A 20,038-nucleotide genomic window follows, 5' to 3' on the forward strand; every position below is an offset into this window, starting at 1 on the left:
GGTCCTCCGCTCCAGAGCCCTTCACCTCACGATCCATCTGTTTTCATTTTAGTAATGCTAGTAAGAAGACAGTTTGAAGTTTCACTGGGCATGTCTCTGAGGGGTTGGACAGATGACCTGGGATGTGAAAAGGCCTAGTTCACATGACCCTTCTGCCTGATTTTGAATAAAATTTCTATTCTAAATTAGACAGGGTTGAGTTTCATACCAGAGTCTCTGTTTCTGCTTGTTTCTGAGTTGAGATATTCTTTCCAGATACTGCAAAATCTGGAACCTGAAACCATCTCTTGAACCTGAAACTTGCACTTGCACATCCCCAGTTGACACAAGCACTGCAATGGTAGCATGCACCACCTCCAGAAACCTCTCTGGTGAACATTCTGCAAAAACTTCTGTACATACTGACTTTGACAAAAATTTGTTTTTTCAAGGGTTTTATTTGTCAGCTGTCTGACCAATGTATCGAACAACAACAGTGGTCTCCTGCTTGAGTTAATTGTTTTCAAATACTACAGTTCTACCCTAATATCAGAGGGAAGAATTCTAAATGAAGGCTTTTATGATGCAATGACACCATCCTGGATGTGTGATAGGCAGTGGACAAACCAGTAGAAAATTTTCAGAAAAAAAAAGCAGAGAAATCTAGTTCAGGGGAAAAAAAAAATGGAGCTTTGGGAAGCAAGGGTCAGAAAACAGGTTCGGGGGAAATGAAAAGCAAATGGCAGGATTAAATATGGTTTTCTCTTAACTTCCATATAAAAATAAAATTAAAATATAAAAAAAGCACTGAACAGTAGAAACTTAGTTTACTCACTATTAAGTAAATTTGATTTATTAAGATAATATTGAAGATGCCTCAGTGCGCTCTCTGTGGCCTCGCTGATCCCCAAAGAACTATTCGTGACACGCTCTGTGAATACTCATTCTAATGACCAGGGCTTTTTTCTGTAATCAGTCTCTCATAACAACACGGATAAACTCTGCCACTCATTATTCCACAGTTCTAGTGATGGACAATTAGCATGTAATCTTCACTCACATGCTGAAATTGCTCTGTGTATGCATTGTAGTTTTACGTCGTAATCTTTGTAAAGTCATTTTTTATTTAACTTTTTTCTAAGATAGTTGGGATTGCAGCACTTGTTAGCCTCAGTATAATGGGAAGATAAATGAAAATGTGTGATATGATAGTATAGTATGGTTTAGGTAAATAAATGATTTACAGTATATAATTTTGTATTTTTTTTAATATTTTCTCAAAATAGAATAACCAATTGCATTCTGCTCAAACATTTCACCCTTAAGGGAGCCATTCTTGGTGCAACGTAGGCCAAATTCTGGCAATTCAGTCAACCATGCCTTTAGTGTTCAAAAGACAAAGGAAATAGACTATAGTGTAGCATTGTTCATTAAAATCCACAGCAGTTTATCCTTTAAAAATCATTATTATTCTAAATAGTGTCCTACTTTCAAGCTAGAAACTTAAGCTAATGTAAGTCCTATGGGTCACAGAGAGCAGTTATCTTGGTTTCATGGGAAGCATTGCTATACCATTCCTATTACTCCAGATTTGCTGCATCAAGGTGTATCTTTTGCTCTCATTATAAAAAACTAGTTGGGCACTATTTTGCGTCAAGGTTATTTTCATTATTTCAGTGAATCAATGGTCTGATGGTTCAGTTAAAAGTTAGTTTACCTTCCTGGGAAATTATTTAAGCCGTTAAAAAGTAGAATTCCTCTCTGGGGTTTAAAGTGAATTTTTTTGATATTAGCTATTCCAGTGGTCCCACACTAGGCAATCACTGTGTGATTACTTTTAAACCAAGTACATTGATTTAATGATATGCAGTTTGGAAGGAGGTTTTTCCCATCTTGCCTGCACTGCAGGGTATTTCGTACAATCAACCCCAGCTCTTCTTCTAGCAGTGGCAGTAATGGCAGGTGGAGCTCTAAAGGCTGGCCAAGGAGCAAGGAGGTACTACAGAGAGTTCTTGAAAGCTTTTTCTCCCCTTTGGGTTGTTCATGCCTGCAGGACATACAGAATGAATTTCAAGTCTCTTAGAAGAGAGAGGAGTTTGTACAAATTATTTTGTGTGTATACAGAAAGTCAGAAATGTATGTACCATTGCTAATTTCCTTTAAGCTGCTTTTAGATATGTAGAGAATAATTACTTCTGGAAAGAGTAATTTAGACAACAACAATAATAATAATAATAGTAATAATAATAACACAGTTTGGAGTAGTGCAATGAGGAAAGTAGCCATAGCACATACATGCTGGCTCTTCTGTATTCAAAGAGACAATTCAGGAATCTCAACAGAAGTTGATTTGGCTGAGGATAGAAGAACTGAAGTGGTAATTTAGTTGAAAATTGTAATTTACTGTAGCTACTAAAAAAATGCATTCAGTACATGTTGTACAGAAACATGCTTGCCTTCGACAGTCACAACATTGGTGCTTCCAGTTGGGGGTCTGCATTTCAACAGTGGCAATTTCCTCCTCTCACTAAGCATTGTCATCAGCATTCATTGTCTCTGAGCTGCATCCTTTCTAAATGTGGTTAGAGTACTAGAGAATAACCAGAAAATTCTCCTCTTACTTCCACTTTGCATCAGTAATTCCACTGAACCAAATTGTCCTCCCAACCTCTTGGTATGTTATCAGTGAGTGTGTTCCTGTAAGTTAGAGTAGAGCACAGAGGGTACAGTATGTAAGTCCGTATGCCAGCTACTGCCTTCTTCTTTGTGAGAATTTTTGCATGGATCTCAGACAAGAAAATAGGTTAGTGGCTAAATGGATACAGCCACTCACTATCCTAGGATTTCACCTTCATTGGGTGCTTGTTAGAAATCTATGGATCTCTGTTGCACACTTGGGAATTTGCAGCTCCTTGTAAAATTTGACCAAGTCACAGTTCCTTTATTTAACTTCTGGAAGGATCTTCTGCAGAGAAGGTGAGAAGTTCTGTTGTAATAAACATCAGGGGAGGGAAAGAAGGAAGGAAGGAAGGAAGGAAGGTAGGTCGAGGAGAACAGAGGAGCGAAGAGAGAAGGAGTTCTGCATGTCCTCAAGGATGAAGATATCAAGTTTAACTGTGAAACAAAGGAGGAAAATAACTAAAACACACTTTAGAATGTTAAGGAAGTTGTTATAATATGTAAAATACCCTTAGCACCGTCACAGAAGTAGACCAATTTAGCTTTTACCATGGAATCAAGGGGTGTGATTGATTCCTTGGATTATCTGCAAGTGTTTACAATGTCTTTGTCCACATTGAGTCCATCACTCTCCTTTTTTAATCACAGGAGAGAAATGGAAATGTTTTGGGCACATTCACCTCCTTCTAAAGTGTACCTCTAAAACAGATTGACAAACCATAATCTAGAAGTGTCAATTTCTTTTCATTAAGTGTAGAAAGGAGGCTACAGTGTGCAGGTCATCTGTAGAATTTACTTTCTAGATGTCTAAAATCAGGGGAAATGAATCCTGCCTGAAAGATGCTGAATAAGTTTGTGACTAAATGTGATGATGGACTTTATATCATTTGATCTCTGCCTGAGTTCCTGCCTGCAAAACAGTTGAAATGCACCATAATTTTCTCCCACATTCAGTTTATCAGGTTTATTTCAGTCACAGACCTTGGAAGCAAGGACTCTGCCTTACTTTCCCAGTATCTTACTGTCCAGTATCTAGCCCCACTCTCATTTTCTGTTCTAGGTATCACAATCATACTATTCAGAGGAGCAGTGACCTGTGTATGCACTGGAATTCTGTGTATCATAGATTGTTGTACACAATGAGATGTCTGCAAATTGCTTTACTTTATACCATTCTCAAGCAGCTTATTCACAGATGTATAGTTCTAGATATAATAACAGAAATAGAATTGTAAAGGCTTGGTACTTTTCTTGTAGAGTCTTTGATTTCCTTTTCTGCTTATCCTTCTGCCTTGACAGACAATGTTTGAAACATTATTATCACTTTTTTTTCCATAGTTGAGTTAGTTGCTGTCAGTAGAAGCACTAGTTCACACAGCCTCTGACTTCCTTACACCTATTTCTATGAAATGATCTCAGTTGCTGTGGTGTAAATCTTTCTTCAATGCGGCAAACAAGATTAGGGAGCTGATGTAGTCTAACAATAAGCCAGTAGAACCAATGGTTACTAACCCACATTTGTTCCCTGGTGCCATTCCCTGCACGGAGAAAAGCCCTGGAGGTTAATGCAATGAAAATAACCCTTAGCCTGTGAACAAGCCACGAGGGTCACTATGTCATGATGTATTGCGATACTTCCTACTTGTAACAGCAGTGAGTTCTTTCATTAAAGCTCTGTCCCATAATGCCAAATACACAAGGCTTCTGAAATGACTGTCCAGCTTCCTGAGGTCACGTGATTTTTACTGGCATGATACTTGTGAAAATGTATGCATTCATCTAACAGAGGCATGATACAGGAACCCACAGTCTTATCAACCTCTTTCAAATATATCTATCTCAAACCAATGTACTTAACACATACAAAGTTTTCCTTTTGACTCATTGTTCTAAGTTTCTCTCTCCAAATTCCACAGTCAGATTTTTATTTACCTTTGACTTTGTAGCTTATGGTAGTTCACCCATTTTACAGTGGCCTTCAGAGATTCTTAGGGTGGAAGTTATTCTTATTGAATTAATTTATTTTCTGTGCCAAATTTACCTATAGTCAAAATATCCACTGTATTAAATGCATTTGTTCATATGCTCTCTGTTACTAGAAGATCAAGCTTTAATTTGTCTCAAATAATGAACTCATTATACCTCTACTTGGGTGAGTTGCATGTACATTCCTTGGGGGTTTAATCTCTTTGTGCTTCCAATTTCTTCAGTCTTCTGATGGTTTGCTGTAGCAGGACAGACTTCTTTACCTATTGCAAATGATGTCTTCTGCAAATATCATATTCTAGAAAGTCGAGGTTTGTAACAAGCAATAGAATTTATTAGGACAAGTCTGACGTAGTCAGACAAAACCCCATAAAAGTTCTTAGGCATATAAACACTTCTTCACATCTGAAATGGAAGCAGCATACTTCAAGTGAAGTACAGAAATTGGTCTCAGTTCAGTTTCATTATTGTTAATGACTGTGACTGTCTGAGAGAAAAGGATAGTTAACATCTATGAAGCTGAGGGAGCTGCTAGTAAGGAGAGAGGTGATAAGGTCAGTAGCCTCCACTGAGTAAAGAGAGAGGGACAGATTATTATCCCCTGCAGAGTCATGAGGGTTAGCAGAAGAGATACTGTGAAGAAAATTATATAATGTGAGATAAACTAGCCTTCTTACTGAGCTCTTGATTTTATAATTTTTACTATTCAGCAGAATAATAAACTTCATATTCAGAGTCACCTTCTGAAGGTTTACAGATGCCACAAGTGACCACAACTGCTTTGAAATGGAGGAAAAAAAGAGACTCACAGTTTGTAATGATAAGTCCTTTAAAAGCATGCAGCCTGACCTCTCTCACCAGTATTGAGGCTCTAGTGTCTATAAATTACTTCATATGTCAAGGTATACTCACGTGCATGCTGCACTTGCCATAAAGACCCCTACTGCCTAATTCATATCACAAAATAAGATAACAGAAGTGACTCAAACCTGAAATTAGGGCAGGGAAGACACAGCTTGCAGAAGGAGGGATTTTGTGTGGCTTGGTTACAGAATCTAGTGAACGACAGTAACTTCTTGTTTGTGGTCATGGAGCCATCCAGAAATATCAAGACTGGAAATTCAAAATACCTTTCAAAAATTTACTCATCCAAAATGATTACTAAGAGCCTCTGCCTGTCCAAATAGATCAACATTTCCAGAGACCTAAAATTAAAGGAAATTAGAATGGAAAAATTTATTTAAATTCCATCTCATGTGAGCATTACTGCACAGATGCTATTGAACAACTAAGAAATATTTCAAATATGGTGTTTTTATAAAGCTTAAAAAACTACCAGGTAAGTGAACAACTGTCTGTACCTCACCACAATGTCAATTTATTTTATGTGCTATTATTGCAGGTGATTATGTAGTCATGACTATATACTTCGACTTAAGTAGAAGAATGGGATACTTTACTATTCAAACATACATTCCCTGTATATTAACAGTTGTTCTTTCATGGGTATCCTTTTGGATTAAAAAAGATGCCACACCAGCAAGAACAGCATTAGGTAAGTTGTTAATAATTCCCTTTTCTGCTCTTTCCGTGTAGTTCCTATACTATCATTTGAAAATGTCAGCTTCCTTTCAAAGACACCACTAGCTATATGCTTTGGATTATTACTACCACATCTTGCAGACCCAGATCTACTTATCACTGAAGCCTCTGGTTTTCTGCCTATAACAGGGTAATTAAAAGTAAACTACCCTGACCCTTTGGAATGACGCTGCCACTTATTTTGCATGATATTCTAGAATTAATGTCTGTCTCCTTGTTCTCACTATGATATTTTAGTGACATTTTTGAAGAATAAATTAATTGCAGTGCTGGCTTCCTTCCCTTCTGAAACTCTCCCCTACAGGGCATTGTGTCTTATATATACAGAAAACTGTGGGATATAATATTAACTCATGCAAAGTGTTTTAGCTTGCATGCTTGAAGTTCAGCTCCACACTGGGTACATAGATGTTTTTCATATATTGCGGAGATTTATGCTGGTATGGGTTTTCCAGCAGCTCATTTATGTCAGGATCAGCGTGTGCTTTTTGGCATTGTGCTTTAGGATACACTTGGAAACGTTGACCGTTTATTCTTATGTCTATAGGAAAACCTGCAGGTTTTGCCAGCATCAAGGGCATGGGGCTATATAATAGCCAATTACAGGTGCACATCGAACTGAAGGAAAAACAACATTTTAGTCCATATTGTGGTTGCCAGGGCTGCCAATAAGTGATTCAGAAATCTACCAGTCTAGGAAAGAGGAGAGGCTATGTCAAGGTTTACCTGTCAAGCATAGAGGTTACCATTCCCAGCTATTCATTTATTCCTCCTGCTGGAGTTTGTTACCACCTCCAATTAACTAACTGGACTCTCTAAATCATTTCTGTTCGAAAGAACAAATTATTAAAAACTGACCTGCCTGACTTTTTGGACTGACATCAGGCAGGAAGCATTTGCAGGAGCAACTGAGTCCTCAGGTTTGAGAGGGTGATACTGTTGCAAGGAAAGACTGGAGGACAAGGGCTGTCAACTGGCTGCACCTCCTTGGAGGACACACGAAGGCAGCATGCAGCAGGTATGGTGTTCTTGAGTGCTGCTGCTGTGTCAACAAGCTTCATTCAACCACATTATAGGAGAAACCATTTGTACAAACCACTTCTGTTTCCCAGTCCCCTAAACAGCTGTTCAAGAGTCATCAGTACTCCCATCCTTTTTCATCCAAGTAACAAAGCGTTTACCAGGAATGGTGGTTACATATATGTGAATCCATTTCTGTTAGCTCTCTTTCAAACACCATGTAGAGGTGCTGTATTTGATCTCAGGAGGAAAACACCTTGTTTGACAATGCAGTGTTTATACAGTTGTTCAAAATGACTTGTCCTGTTTCAGTCTCTCGCTCTCTTGCACTGATAAATCTGAGCCACCACCAATTTTGAGGGTGCTGTCATTTCTAGCATAAAGCCCCTGAAGGGGAAAACAAAAATGAAGTGCTAAAGAGACTGAAGTCCACTCACTCTGAACGAGATTTTAGCTATGCCTCTTGAACTTGTCCAGAATTCTGATCCCACCAAGTCTTTCACTCATGCAAAAAACATGCAGTCATCAAAACAGGCACTCATCAAAAAACAGTCAGGGTGCACTAAGGCCTGGATTACAAACATTCTTCTTCCCAAAACTTCTAATCCTTCAATAGCTTAGTAACTTTCAGCTAAATGAAAGTCCCTCACTAGCCACAGGTTTATTTAAGCAATGAAGTTATATGCCAGCCATTCCTATTAGGCATCCTCCTAGGGGGAGGTAGTATCAGCTTTAATTCTTAGTGAGTAACAAGGGGTATCCTTCCAAACCAAGAGCATCTCAGTGACATGGAGCTATGAAACAGGATCAGTACAAAGAAAAGTCTCAGAGAACCTGTGATAAGACAAATGCAAGCAGCCAACACTGGTCCACACTTTGCAGATAATTCTGTATTAAAACCCATTTTCATGAGGTCAGCACAAGACCATAACCTGCTGGATTTGCTCCAGGAGTTTGTAAAATTAACAAGCCTAGCACTTCTGACTATTGTAACTCATGTGACATCTTGTGGATCCGGTTTTCTGAGGTTATTTTCCAAGAAAGGAATATTCTATCCTCATTCCCCTCATGTGAATGCGAAAATGCCTTTACACTGTGGCTCCAGCAACATGATGGACCCTAAGTCTTACGGTTATTCTGTGACTCCCTCCACCTCCAGAGCAAAATGAAGACTATACAAAGGTGAGGACAGAGCAGCTGTACAACTGCCTGTTCCTGGCTGTGTAGACTTGCCTCTGATGGCCAGAAAATTGAACAATAGGCCTTTAGTGTACTTCTCTGCTGAACTCCTTTCTTCTTATATTGGGTGATTCAGTGCAGATAAGGAAAGATTGACCATGTTCCATCTTTTTAAACAGGAGTCTGAAGCCCCGTGTGTGTGCAGAGAGTCACACAGCATCCATTTGGGTTATCCTTCTTAATGCGTAACAGAAAAGGGAGAAAAGGCGTCTAACAATTTGCATTACTGATTTTCCACAAATAGCATTCATACCCTGTCCCTGAGGGTGGTTCCCCACACCACACAGCTACACAGCTCCATTTTCCAATTAATTAGACACAGAAGTAGGTTAGATCACTAGGCACGACAGTGTGACTATCCCTGCCTCACTCCCTCAGCCAGCAGGAACTTCAGTCAAAAATGTGTTCATATACTGAGGTCATTAATTTGAAGTAAGAACATAAATATGAGATGTTCCAAGGCTATATTCAATGGTTATCATGACTAACTGCTGAAACTGGGCTAAAATATAACTTTTTTATAAATAAAGTCAAATAACAAGAAAATAATATATACATGGGTCACCTCTTCTTGTGCACAGAGACCTGCTGCTCCCAAATCGTCAACGGCCTGTTGATTCTTGGGATCTCATAAGCAGATGTTCCCAGTTTACTGTAGGTCTGCTTCTGTAACATAACTTGTAAATCTATCTAAGCAACAGCACACATCCATATTTGGATAGTGGCACATGGTGAAATTTTGAGTAATACAGCCAGAGGTAAACCTCTGAAATTGTCCTGCTAATTAGTTGAAATGAATTGTAGAATCAGTGCACCAAACCTGCTCTGAGTATTGCTACATTAATGTAAAGGGCTAGCATCAGAGAAATATTTCACTCTGAAATTATTGAGTAATTTCCTAAGCTATTGGTAACTACTCATAGTTACATGAAGAACAGGTTTTACCACTTTCTGAATAATGCTAAGTAATAAGCTATTTCTGTGCTGGAAAAAGTAAATGCAATCGGGGTATTTGGCCGTGAGGGAAGAAATGGAACCATAAGTATCCTTTCGTCAGCACTGTCCAGGGCATCAAAGTGCTCTTTAAAAACTTGGCATCATAGTCCCTTCTTCATATGCACTTTGAGGGGCTAAAGCCCCGAGTGGCAACGTGACTCACTCCAGGCCACCTGAAGAGTCAGTGGGAAACTGGAAATAGAACTTGAGTGTCGGATGAGAACCCTGTTTTGTGACCCCAGGTTATTCTGCCCTCAATTCAGAGAGAAAAAAAATGGCACTCTGCTGTTTCTGCTCATCTCTAGTAATCAAAATGGTCTTCTCCCAATGTTCATAGTCGAGAGCAGTCAGCAAGTGTCTGAAGAAAAGTTATGATCTGGAAAAGAATAGGTTGTTTTCCTTGAAGTTGAAGGGAATTAAGTTAAACTGAAGCTTTCATCCCAGTTTCCCCTTACTTTTTCAAAATAGGTGTAATATGTAATATGACTAGGCAGTTATTACAGAGCAACTCCAAACTGTAAGTTAAAAAAATACAGTGAGTGTCAAGGCGAGCACTGTGTTGATGTAAAAGAAGATACAGATGATGTTAAATAAAAAATGATCGTTACTATCCTTGCCATTCCATCTTAATCTTACCCACTAGAAAACCAATCAAGTGCTCTAAACAAGTACTAGGCCAGAAAGGTGGAAAAGTTAAGTTTATAAACAAGTGATAGCATGGGTAAAAGCACTAGACCTTTCCTCCAGTGTCCCACGAACATACCCTTAGCAAAATAAGAAAATATGAGCCTCACTGACCGTAGGCTTTCTAACGCTTAACCTCCTGCTACCTCACTTTGCATACAGTTGTTCAGTAAGCAGCTTTCAAACAGTAATAATTTTTAATAACTATTTAGGCCAATGATCTAAAGGTTAAAGTGTTCTCATGCATTATGTATCTCTGCATCATTTGATCTCCCAGACAGTCCTTGTTGACTTATCAAATAGCATTTTTGGTATGGAATTTGCTCAGAGAATATAAATATAAAAACCCAGTATTTATATACAAACTTGTCAGCTCTCACTTACACTTGTCTACCTGAAAATTTTGAAGCTAGGTTACTTCAAAGCTGTCTTTGCCTAATATTAAAATTCTATTGAAATAGACAGTTCATGGGCACTTGAGTTTCAATAACTATGAGTTATTAAATAAACTATGAGTTTCAATAACAGATGCAAAGCTCCCTTTGCCATACCGGCCTCTCTAAAGTGAGAGACTTCACAATTTCATCTGGCAAAGTTTATTGCATTTGAAAGCACTCAACAAACTGAATTTTCTTAGGATGAGAGATCAAATGAGCTAAGGGTATGGAATTAGATATTCTGTTTGGAAATAACGGGTGCTGCATTTTATTCATATATGCACATCCATATTCTGACTTCTAAATGTATAGGAATACAAAACTGTATCATTTGGTGCATTTTATTTCTCTTTGCTCTCTTTATGCATCCCCATAAGACTCATTTCAATATTTTAAAATTTGTGCCGATGTGTTAGATGTAAAATTGATACACTACATAGGACTTTTATTATTTCAAATATTGCTTGTTTATGGTGTGAGCTTGTTCTTAATGCGTAACAGAAAAGGGTGTGAGCTGGAATCCAAGTCCAAGTCTCAGCTTAAATGAAGTATGATGGTTTTCTATTGGATTTCATATCATAAAAATATTTTGTATAAATAATAGAAGAAAAATATGTTTGTTTTACCTTTGGATATTTCCATCTATGTCCTCAGCAATCTTGTCTCATGCCCTTGCCATAATTTGAAATGTTACATATAATCCAGAAACCAAGGTGGCTTGTGATAACGCTAAACTTTCCTTTCTCCAAGATTTTATATTCTGGTAGCAAAATGTGATTTGCTGTCAAAGGCACTAAGGATGGACACTACTAATACCTTAAAACCAAAATAAATCTTACACCACTGCTGTGTCTATAAATTTAGTAGAACCTACTTTGTTTCAGTCAGTTAGAATTAGTCCAGAGACACACAAAACTGCCAGGTTCTGTATCAGTGAGGCATTTACAACATGATTTCCTGGGCTGATTTTGCTTAGTTCTCACCTAGACCTTCTAGGTTTTCACAATCTCAGGCATGACTCAAGCAGGTGTTTCACATTCAGGCTTAAGGATATATTCAGGATACAGGCCTCAGGCTGAGTTGAGGGCTTCTATACTTAAGCATGGAGGTGAATAGTAATTTTTCTTTCACTTCTCTGCCTTCCTGTCCATAGTCACTTTAGAAGCTGGCTGTCATTACAGATACCTGCACAATACCTCTTGTCACAAATAATACAAAGTTATACCTCCATTTCAGTAAAAATAGAGGAAAAATATTACATTGTCAATACAGCATTCAGTAGAAAAATTGCAGACCTTTGCAAAAAAAATGTTTTTAAGCACTGCAAGGTTTTTTTTTGCCTTTTATTTCTTTTGAGTTTTTTAATCAAAAAAGTGTCCTTAAGTAATCTGAGATCCTATCACAGGATGAGCGAGAAATAAAAACATTAACTTGAATCCAGGTAAAAAGGGCATTGTATATTGTACTGGAAGAACGCTATAGGTTTTGAGGAATTTTTTTAAGGTAGTAAAATACCTGAAAGCAGGTGCATGTACATGTGGCTCTGAAAAGGACAGATTTGTGTTAGAAATCTAAATGTGGGTTAGAAAGTGTTAAAGAACTTCATTTCATATTGTAGAGTATGTCATAGTCTGGATGCAGTTCTTCTGAAGTTAGTGCCTCCCAAGGCCTGAGTGAGGCTCATACAGAAAGACTAATTAACCTATAGTTAGCAAGGGCCAAATCAAGGCTAGTGAGTCAACACCTTTTGCAGTTGGACATCTTTGCAGTTGACTAGTGTGATGAATGACTAAGCATGGGCTTTGTCTCTGGAGTTTTTTCAAAGCATCAGCTAGCTACAGAACTGATGTTGAGGGGTCTGGAGACGTTGCTGGATCATGGCAGCCACATGTGCTTATATTGGGAGGTGGCACAGATGACAGGAAACACAAATATTTTCCCAATAGCTTTTAGATGTCCAAGGTACACACAAAGTCCACATTTCCCACATCCTTTCAGCATTGATTTAACCTTGATTATTGGGTTGTGTTTTTTTCAGCAAATTTTTTGCTTTGCTTTGCTTTGCTTTGGTTTTTTGTGTTTGTTTCTGAGTAGTTGGATATTTAAGGAACACAACTAATTAGTATTCATTTTAGAGGAAGGTTGAGACCCAGGCAATAATCTGCCTTCTGGCTCTTCCAGGGACTTTCTGGCAATTTGAATGGGGAGGGTTATTCTTGTGAATCGCTGTTGTTTCTATCAAATGCTACAAATCAGAGGTGAGCTTTCCTTCATAAGCAGAAAGTAGTCAAAAGTAATCCACAGATACTTCTTTCTCTCCAGAACGCTGTTTGTGGGAAGTAATTTTACTATAGGGCATAGTTTCAGTCATCCCCTGACATTTCAAACACTGCATATCATTGCAAAATATCACTTTAACTATAAAAAGAAAGATTACCTTATGGTTATGTTGTTTTTAGAGCAGGTTCTCTTTTGAGATTTATTTGAGTGAGAGCTTTATTTTTCTTCCTAAGTCATTGAGGAGTTTTATCTTTTCTATCAGAAGGATTGCAGTTCATAAGAAATTATTAAAAGCATCAGTCCAAGTGGGAATGAAAAGACTTCTATTCCTCAGGAATAGAGAGAAATTATGTGAATTACCAGCAGCTAAATAACTGACACCCCATAGATTTCATTCTAGGACTGGTTTTATTGTTTCAGGTTATTTCACACTAAGCCCCGTTATATTCATTATTACTAAATCAGTCTATGATGTGACGCTTTGTATGAATTAAAAAGGCTATTTCCACTAAGATTACGTCTGATGTTTGTATGAGAGTCTGTTTTCTGTCACTCAGAAGAAAAACAGCAGTCGAGGACTCCCAGGGAAGTAGTGATGTGAAAACATATTTTCAAAATTCATGGTCAGAATTTTTCAGCAAAATTTCTTTTCTTTTCTCTTCCTCCTTTTTTTCTTTTTTGAGCACAAGATTTTTCATGAGAGCAGTACTGCTGTGAAAAAGACTATATTTCCTTCAGTATTTTCTAGGTTTCTTTACTTTTTTTTCTGGGTTTAGTATTTTTTCTTCTTTATACTTTTCTTCAAAAATGTCTTCATTCTCTGCTTCTCCCTCACCTCCATCACCAACCTAACCGGGATCAGAAAAAGGAAAAGGTGAGGAAAAGCATACCGAGAGGCATAGGAATGTCACTTTTGCAGAGACAAATATAAACAGCTGAGAAAATATATGTTTACAAAATACCACTGGCTCTACCAATGTTATTTATAATTATTTTTTATACTACCAAATGAAATTAATGAATTATTTGAGTACTCTTTGGATTTTGGTTTTGTATATTTGTTTCCAAAGATTCTTCTGCAACATGGACAAATGATGTTGCATACAAATAAATCAAGTTTCTCTCTGCAGGCATTACCACAGTATTGACCATGACGACTTTGAGTACCATTGCAAGAAAGTCATTACCTCGTGTCTCCTATGTCACCGCTATGGATTTGTTTGTGACTGTATGCTTTCTGTTTGTCTTTGCTGCTCTGATGGAGTATGCAACCCTCAACTACTACTCAAGTTGCAGGAAACCAAACTGTACTAAGAAGAAAAAGTCGGTAAGACGGAACATTTAAATTCCTTTTCTAGCACGTGCATGGCTCAGAGAGCAGAGAATCATTCAGTGACAGCCTGTAATCCCATGATACTCCACTCCTCTGAGCACTTCCCAATTTGTCATGCGATCTGCCCTGAAAGCTGATGGAAAATATTTCCCCGCAGTAACAGCAGAAGCAGTTACGTGCCTGTTGAGTGAGGTCTGTTCCTAACAGAAGCAGCCTGCTGACCATGAGGCAGCAACCCTGCCTACGCATCTTTTGTCCTCCAGTTACTGTGCTGGTATTCATAAAGGGCTCCCACTGAAACAGATTGCATAGCTTGTTATCAAATGTATGCACACCAATGTATATTGAAATGCATCTGCTATTTCATGGCTTAACAGGTCTAGGCATATTTATGAACTCTATGGATGGGATTTCAATGTTTCCACTGAGGACCAGCACTTGTTTTTAGCCCTATGCACAAAGGGGCTTGTTCCAAAGTACAAAAACAGAGGAGGCCACTTACAGAGGTTTTACACACGGCTGCATTTTTGGCCAAAAAGACACTTCCAAGAGTAAAACCCAGACACACACAAAAGCTATTTATTTAGAATCAGTTAAAACAATCATGCAGGAAGAATTGCCTGGTGTACTTCGTAATTGACTACAAGAATGAGAGGGGGCAGCGTAACAGAGAAAAAATCTCATTGTAAACCTAGGGAAGGGGAAGTGGGTTGTCCACTCAAGATCAGTGGAAAATCTTACGTGTTTGAGATCAGTAATTAGAGATGTTGGGTGCCATTTTGTGTAATGGAGGAAATAAGGACATTTGCAGTCAGAAATACAAAGTCAAATAGGAAAAAAGTGAAGGAGGAAATTGAAGAAAGAGAAGGTTAAATTCAGGAAATAATAGGTCGTGATGTAAAAAGGGATTGAATGAGGACCTATAGAAAATGACTGAATGAAGAATTAATGAAGGAAAAGCTGAAATTAATATGGAATTATAGAAAGCCTAGAAAGCCATACTTAGTCAATGAAAACTCCGTTAAATCTCTAATAACTTCTTGTAAAAACGCATTGCACACAAAAGGCAAAAGAGTGTTAGCAAAAAAAAGTATGAGACAATCAAAATGAACTCGCTAATGATCAAACTATAATTACCAACCTATAGAAAGATTGAATGAAAAAGTCATGAGTATCTTTGTAAGTAGGATGTATTTCCAGACATGTGAATGAAGATGGAAAGCATGCAACATTGATGAGATTTAAACTAACACAAGAACAAATGCTCACTTAGCTATTGTTTGCTAAAGAAATAAATATGATGGGTTGAATAAAGATTTAAGTGGATGGAAACTAAGTGTGCATTCTGCTGAGGTTTCATAGAATTTTTAATTGTACAGAATATTACGCTGAATATATAGATACTCAGCATGAAGTGTTTTATGAACAAATGACTTTAAAGGCTTGGTTTAAGGAATGCTGTTGAGCACTAAATGTATATGAAGCAATAAGTATGTTCTCCTCTGAATAATTCTTTTGTTATCTCTATTTAAGCTACCTGATGTCAGTTTTGGTCATGTGATGGTAAGTAAACTATTTTATTCAGTGAGAACAATGGAGGCATGAATGTATGGTTGACATTTACTTGCAATAATTCCCAAGAAAGCTATAATGCTATGTTATGGTTTACCCTGACTTCACTATAAATATTGTTTTGCTTTTTTGTTAAAAGGTCAGTTTGTTTTTGGCTGTGGCAGAGGAACATAGCTGCCTCTTTCTATAAGGACTTGTCAAATGATTTGGGAGGGAGAAGGGTCAAATGTAGAATATTGTGTGTTATTTTTACCTCAGAAATTTTGTGTATCTGCTTTACATAATACTGTAGTTTCTCATTACACTTTTTAAAAAAGTAATAAACACAAAGTATGTCATAAACTTATACAGAGTTTTAACTGAGTTTCATAGGTAATAATTCATTTATGCATATTTGTAAAATCTTTAGCAAGCTTTCAGGTGGATTTTTGCACACAAGTTTAACACATTTCATTGTACTGTACCCACAAGTGGAATAAATTCTATTCACCAAACCTCTAGATAACTATTTGTTACGTACAGCAGTAATAAAGTTGAAACTGAGCACAAAATTGTGTATCTAAGTTGTATGAAATCTGAAACTGGAATGCATACTATAATATCTATAAATATAAAGCATACAGAGGGCCAGTTAATCAGCTCGTTGGATGACCTGCTTCCCAGCCATCACATCCAAGCAAGAACAGGGACAGACTAAAACGTTGGTTTTGCTTTTCTTGGTTTGGATATGCTGAAGTTTATAATTTATAACTACTAGCTCCATGTTACTAGCTTACCTTTTACAAATAATGCTATACACTTTTTTTTCGCATGAGTTTTCTGAAGTATTTAAAGGACTTCTATAGCATTGAAAGTCTGCTTATTGACAACGAATCGTTCACAGCAAGCATTGCATTTATACAGTCACTACTGCTGTCACTCCCTGGACAAATTTTTCTGAAAGATGAAGTTAATAAGGCACGTTGAATGGCTAGTGGCACTTTTCTTTTGCCAATTAAAAAAAAAAAAAAAAAGGAAAAAGATACACAATTAAAATTACAATAGGGCTTAACAAGTTCTTTGTCTAGACCTAGTCAGTCTGATCTGCTTGGAAAGTATTCCCAGCCTTTTCAAGTTTTGTTTCTTTTCTTTTCTTTTCTTTTCTTTTCTTTTCTTTTCTTTTCTTTTCTTTTCTTTTCTTTTCTTTTCTTTTCTTTTCTTTTCTTTTCTTTTCTTTTCTTTTTCCTTTCCTTTCCTTTCCTTTCCTTTCCTTTCCTTTCCTTTCCTTTCCTTTCCTTTCCTTTCCTTTCCTTTCCTTTCCTTTCCTTTCCTTTCCTTTCCTTTCCTTTTCTTTTTTTTTTTTTCCTTTCCTTTCCTTTCCTTTCCTTTCCTTTCCTTTCCTTTCCTTTCCTTTCCTTTCCTTTCCTTTCCTTTCTTTTTCCTTTTCCTTTTCCCTTTCCCTTTCCTTTTCCTTTTCCTTTTCCTTTCCTTTTCCTTTTCCTTTTCCTTTTCCTTTTTATTTTCCTTTCTTTTCCAGCCTTGGAGTGATGCCACCTACAGTCCTGAGCAGATAGCTGATATAGCAAAACAACCACAAAAAAAAACAGGCTACTGATAGATGAGAAAGTTTCCTTTGCAGAACGAGGGCACTTATTTATCTTCACTTACCAAAATCATCTGAAGAGATATAACTTAGCCTTTCTTCTTTTTAACATAAATATTGTAGCCAGGCATAGAAGATTTCAGTCCCTGAGTAGGAAATTTACATAAAGGCCTGCAATAAATGAACAATATGTGACATGGTGGTATAGCAGAATTCCGTGTATAATTTAGTTATAGCCATTTTCTCTCCAAAGTGCTACAGTCAAAAAATGATTGCTTGTACAATAATCTTAAACCTTTTTCATGTGGCAGGACATTGTAAAGCTCTGAAACTAGCCACCTGAAACTTTACAAATGAGAGAGAAGATCATGAGGGTGTAATTTCTGTCATCTAATTTCAGTGATAAAGTAATTCACAACAAATAGATTTGCCATAATCTGCTTCTAAACTGCAGTCTGTTTACAGTCCACAGCACAATACACCTGAGAGATTTTAGCTGTTTACTTATAATGAGATGAATTCTGTCCTAGAAGTAATTGGCTGGATACCATAGGGCGGTTGTTCAGATGTAGTTATCTATGTTGGAGATGCCAACATTTAAGCAGAGAGATGCCACTTCAACTTCTTAGCTCAGGGACTGGCATTTTTAATGAGATGGGTAATATCATCAAGTGCCAAACCAAAGGATTTGTAGAAAGAAAATGAAGTCAATAGAAAAATGAAAATTTCCACTGAGGCGCATCAGTCATATCAGTGATCTGTTTCACATGCAGAGTGAAAGGTTTCAGATACCCTCCAACACCTTCAAAAGGAAATGTTGAGTAGTTTGTATAGTAAGTGTGGAAGTAGGAGCCCAGAGCATCCTTTAGAATGCAACCAGGCAAGAAGCAGAGGCATGACTAGCTTGTTAGTGCATACCCAGCATGCTCCTGCAGGCAAAGGCAATGCTCAGTGCAATCACAGGGAGACGAAGGGCCCCAGAGGTGGGGAAAACCGTGCTGACAGGGCTGGAGTCTGCTTTGTCAGGGCGGTGCAGGCAGGCAGCGAAACTGGTGGGACCTTTCCTAGTGATGCCAGTGGAGAAGGTGACATTTGTGAGGATGGAACGGGTGGCTTGGTAGGAGATGAGACTATTGTGAGAAAGCATCTTTCATGAAAAGGAAATGGTGTGACAGAAACGCTGACAAAGTGTAAATGGGGAGTACATTGAAGAAGGAGAGGTCTGTAGGTGCGAGTGGTACTGTGAGGATGTGTGATATCAAAGTGTCCTACTTCTGAGCATGGTTAGTGTGATAAGCACAGAGGGGACATACCTAGGGATGGCATTTTGAAATCCTGTACTGAAATCATCACTATCTGTCGCTGACCATATCTATTTTTATAAATCACGGTAAAGTTAAGAGGCAGTGAATGCAGCTATACTAAGTGGAGATCATTTGGTAATTAAATGGGCAAGGGGGATATCTTCCTTAATTTTCAGAATCCATTCTGAAACGTAGTATCTGCAAGTGTTTAAAGCAACTTGCAAATAATATTCTGACAGGCAAGCGAACTCCTAAGTGAAAAAATTATTACCAGGAAATATATGCTTGAGTTACCCAAGTAGAAAATACACCTAGAATTATTTAACTTGCCACTCCAAAATGTGTCTATGGAAATTCATCTGAAAAGGCATCTTTTGAGGGAAAGAAAGATGCTCTCTAAATCTAGAATTCCTATAGTATCGACCTCTTATTCTCAGCTCATGTGATTTTTTTCCCATGATTATTAATTGTGATCTGTATCATCCATGGAAGCTTATTAAACTGTTGGTCTCTTTTTCTCTCCTCAGAATTATTCTGTACTTGATATGAGACCACCAACTACAGTCATCACATTGAACAATGCCATGTATTGGCAAGAATTTGAAGATGCGTGCGTCTATGAATGTCTGGATGGGAAAGACTGCCAGAGCTTTTTCTGTTGTTATGAAGAGTGTAAATCAGGCTCATGGAGGAGAGGACGGATTCACATAGACATCTTAGAACTGGACTCTTACTCTAGGGTCTTTTTTCCTACATCCTTCCTGCTGTTTAACCTGGTCTACTGGGTTGGATACCTCTATCTTTAAATGTTGCCTGTAGTGGTGAAGACTGCTGTGTTTTCACACTGTGGAGGGATGGTGAAAGTGCAGAAAAAGTGAAGGACACGGTCAGTTTCATCTCAAATTATAAAGGCCACATTAACCACCATCATGGAGCCTGATGAAGAGTTTTAATATGTAATTGCCTGAAAAAGAAAAACGTGGAAGAATTCTCTCCTTACTGCTATTCATTTTAAGGAAAAGATTCTTACAAAATTCAGCTGAATTTGTAGTGTAAGCGATGTTTATGAATAATTATTGTATATAAGAATCTCTACTATTCTCCCTTGGCATAGAAGCTATACACAGTTCAGGCAAAGGTTAAATATGTAATTTTTTATTTCATTCCCATACTTACTTCAAAATACTGCCATATCTCTGAGGCTCAGAGCAACATACACTGGCTTCGGCAAATAAGCTAAAGCCAACAAAACCAATCATTTGTGTTTAAACTTGCTTGAGCTATGTCCCATAGGTTTTGGGAAGTATTTCATTGGTGATCTGCTTGCTACAGCGAAATCACCAAA

The 20,038-nt window shown here is 37.7% G+C and overlaps 1 protein-coding gene across 1 annotated transcript; it reads left to right on the plus strand.

Annotated features, from left to right (window-relative positions):
* Positions 1 to 6,046: 6,046 nt before the first annotated feature.
* LOC104161729 (gamma-aminobutyric acid receptor subunit gamma-3-like) lies at positions 6,047 to 19,499 on the plus strand (the record flags this gene model as incomplete). The annotated part of the gene is made up of 4 exons (XM_009700261.1): positions 6,047 to 6,199; positions 14,033 to 14,229; positions 15,769 to 15,798; positions 19,221 to 19,499. Coding segments are annotated over 4 exons (659 nt in total), but the record flags the coding sequence as incomplete, so codon positions are not given.
* Between the last annotated feature and the right edge of the window lie 539 nt (positions 19,500 to 20,038).

This window comes from Cariama cristata, unplaced genomic scaffold (assembly GCF_000690535.1).
Source record: "Cariama cristata isolate BGI_N322 unplaced genomic scaffold, ASM69053v1 scaffold30265, whole genome shotgun sequence".
Lineage (NCBI taxonomy): Eukaryota > Metazoa > Chordata > Aves > Cariamiformes > Cariamidae > Cariama > Cariama cristata.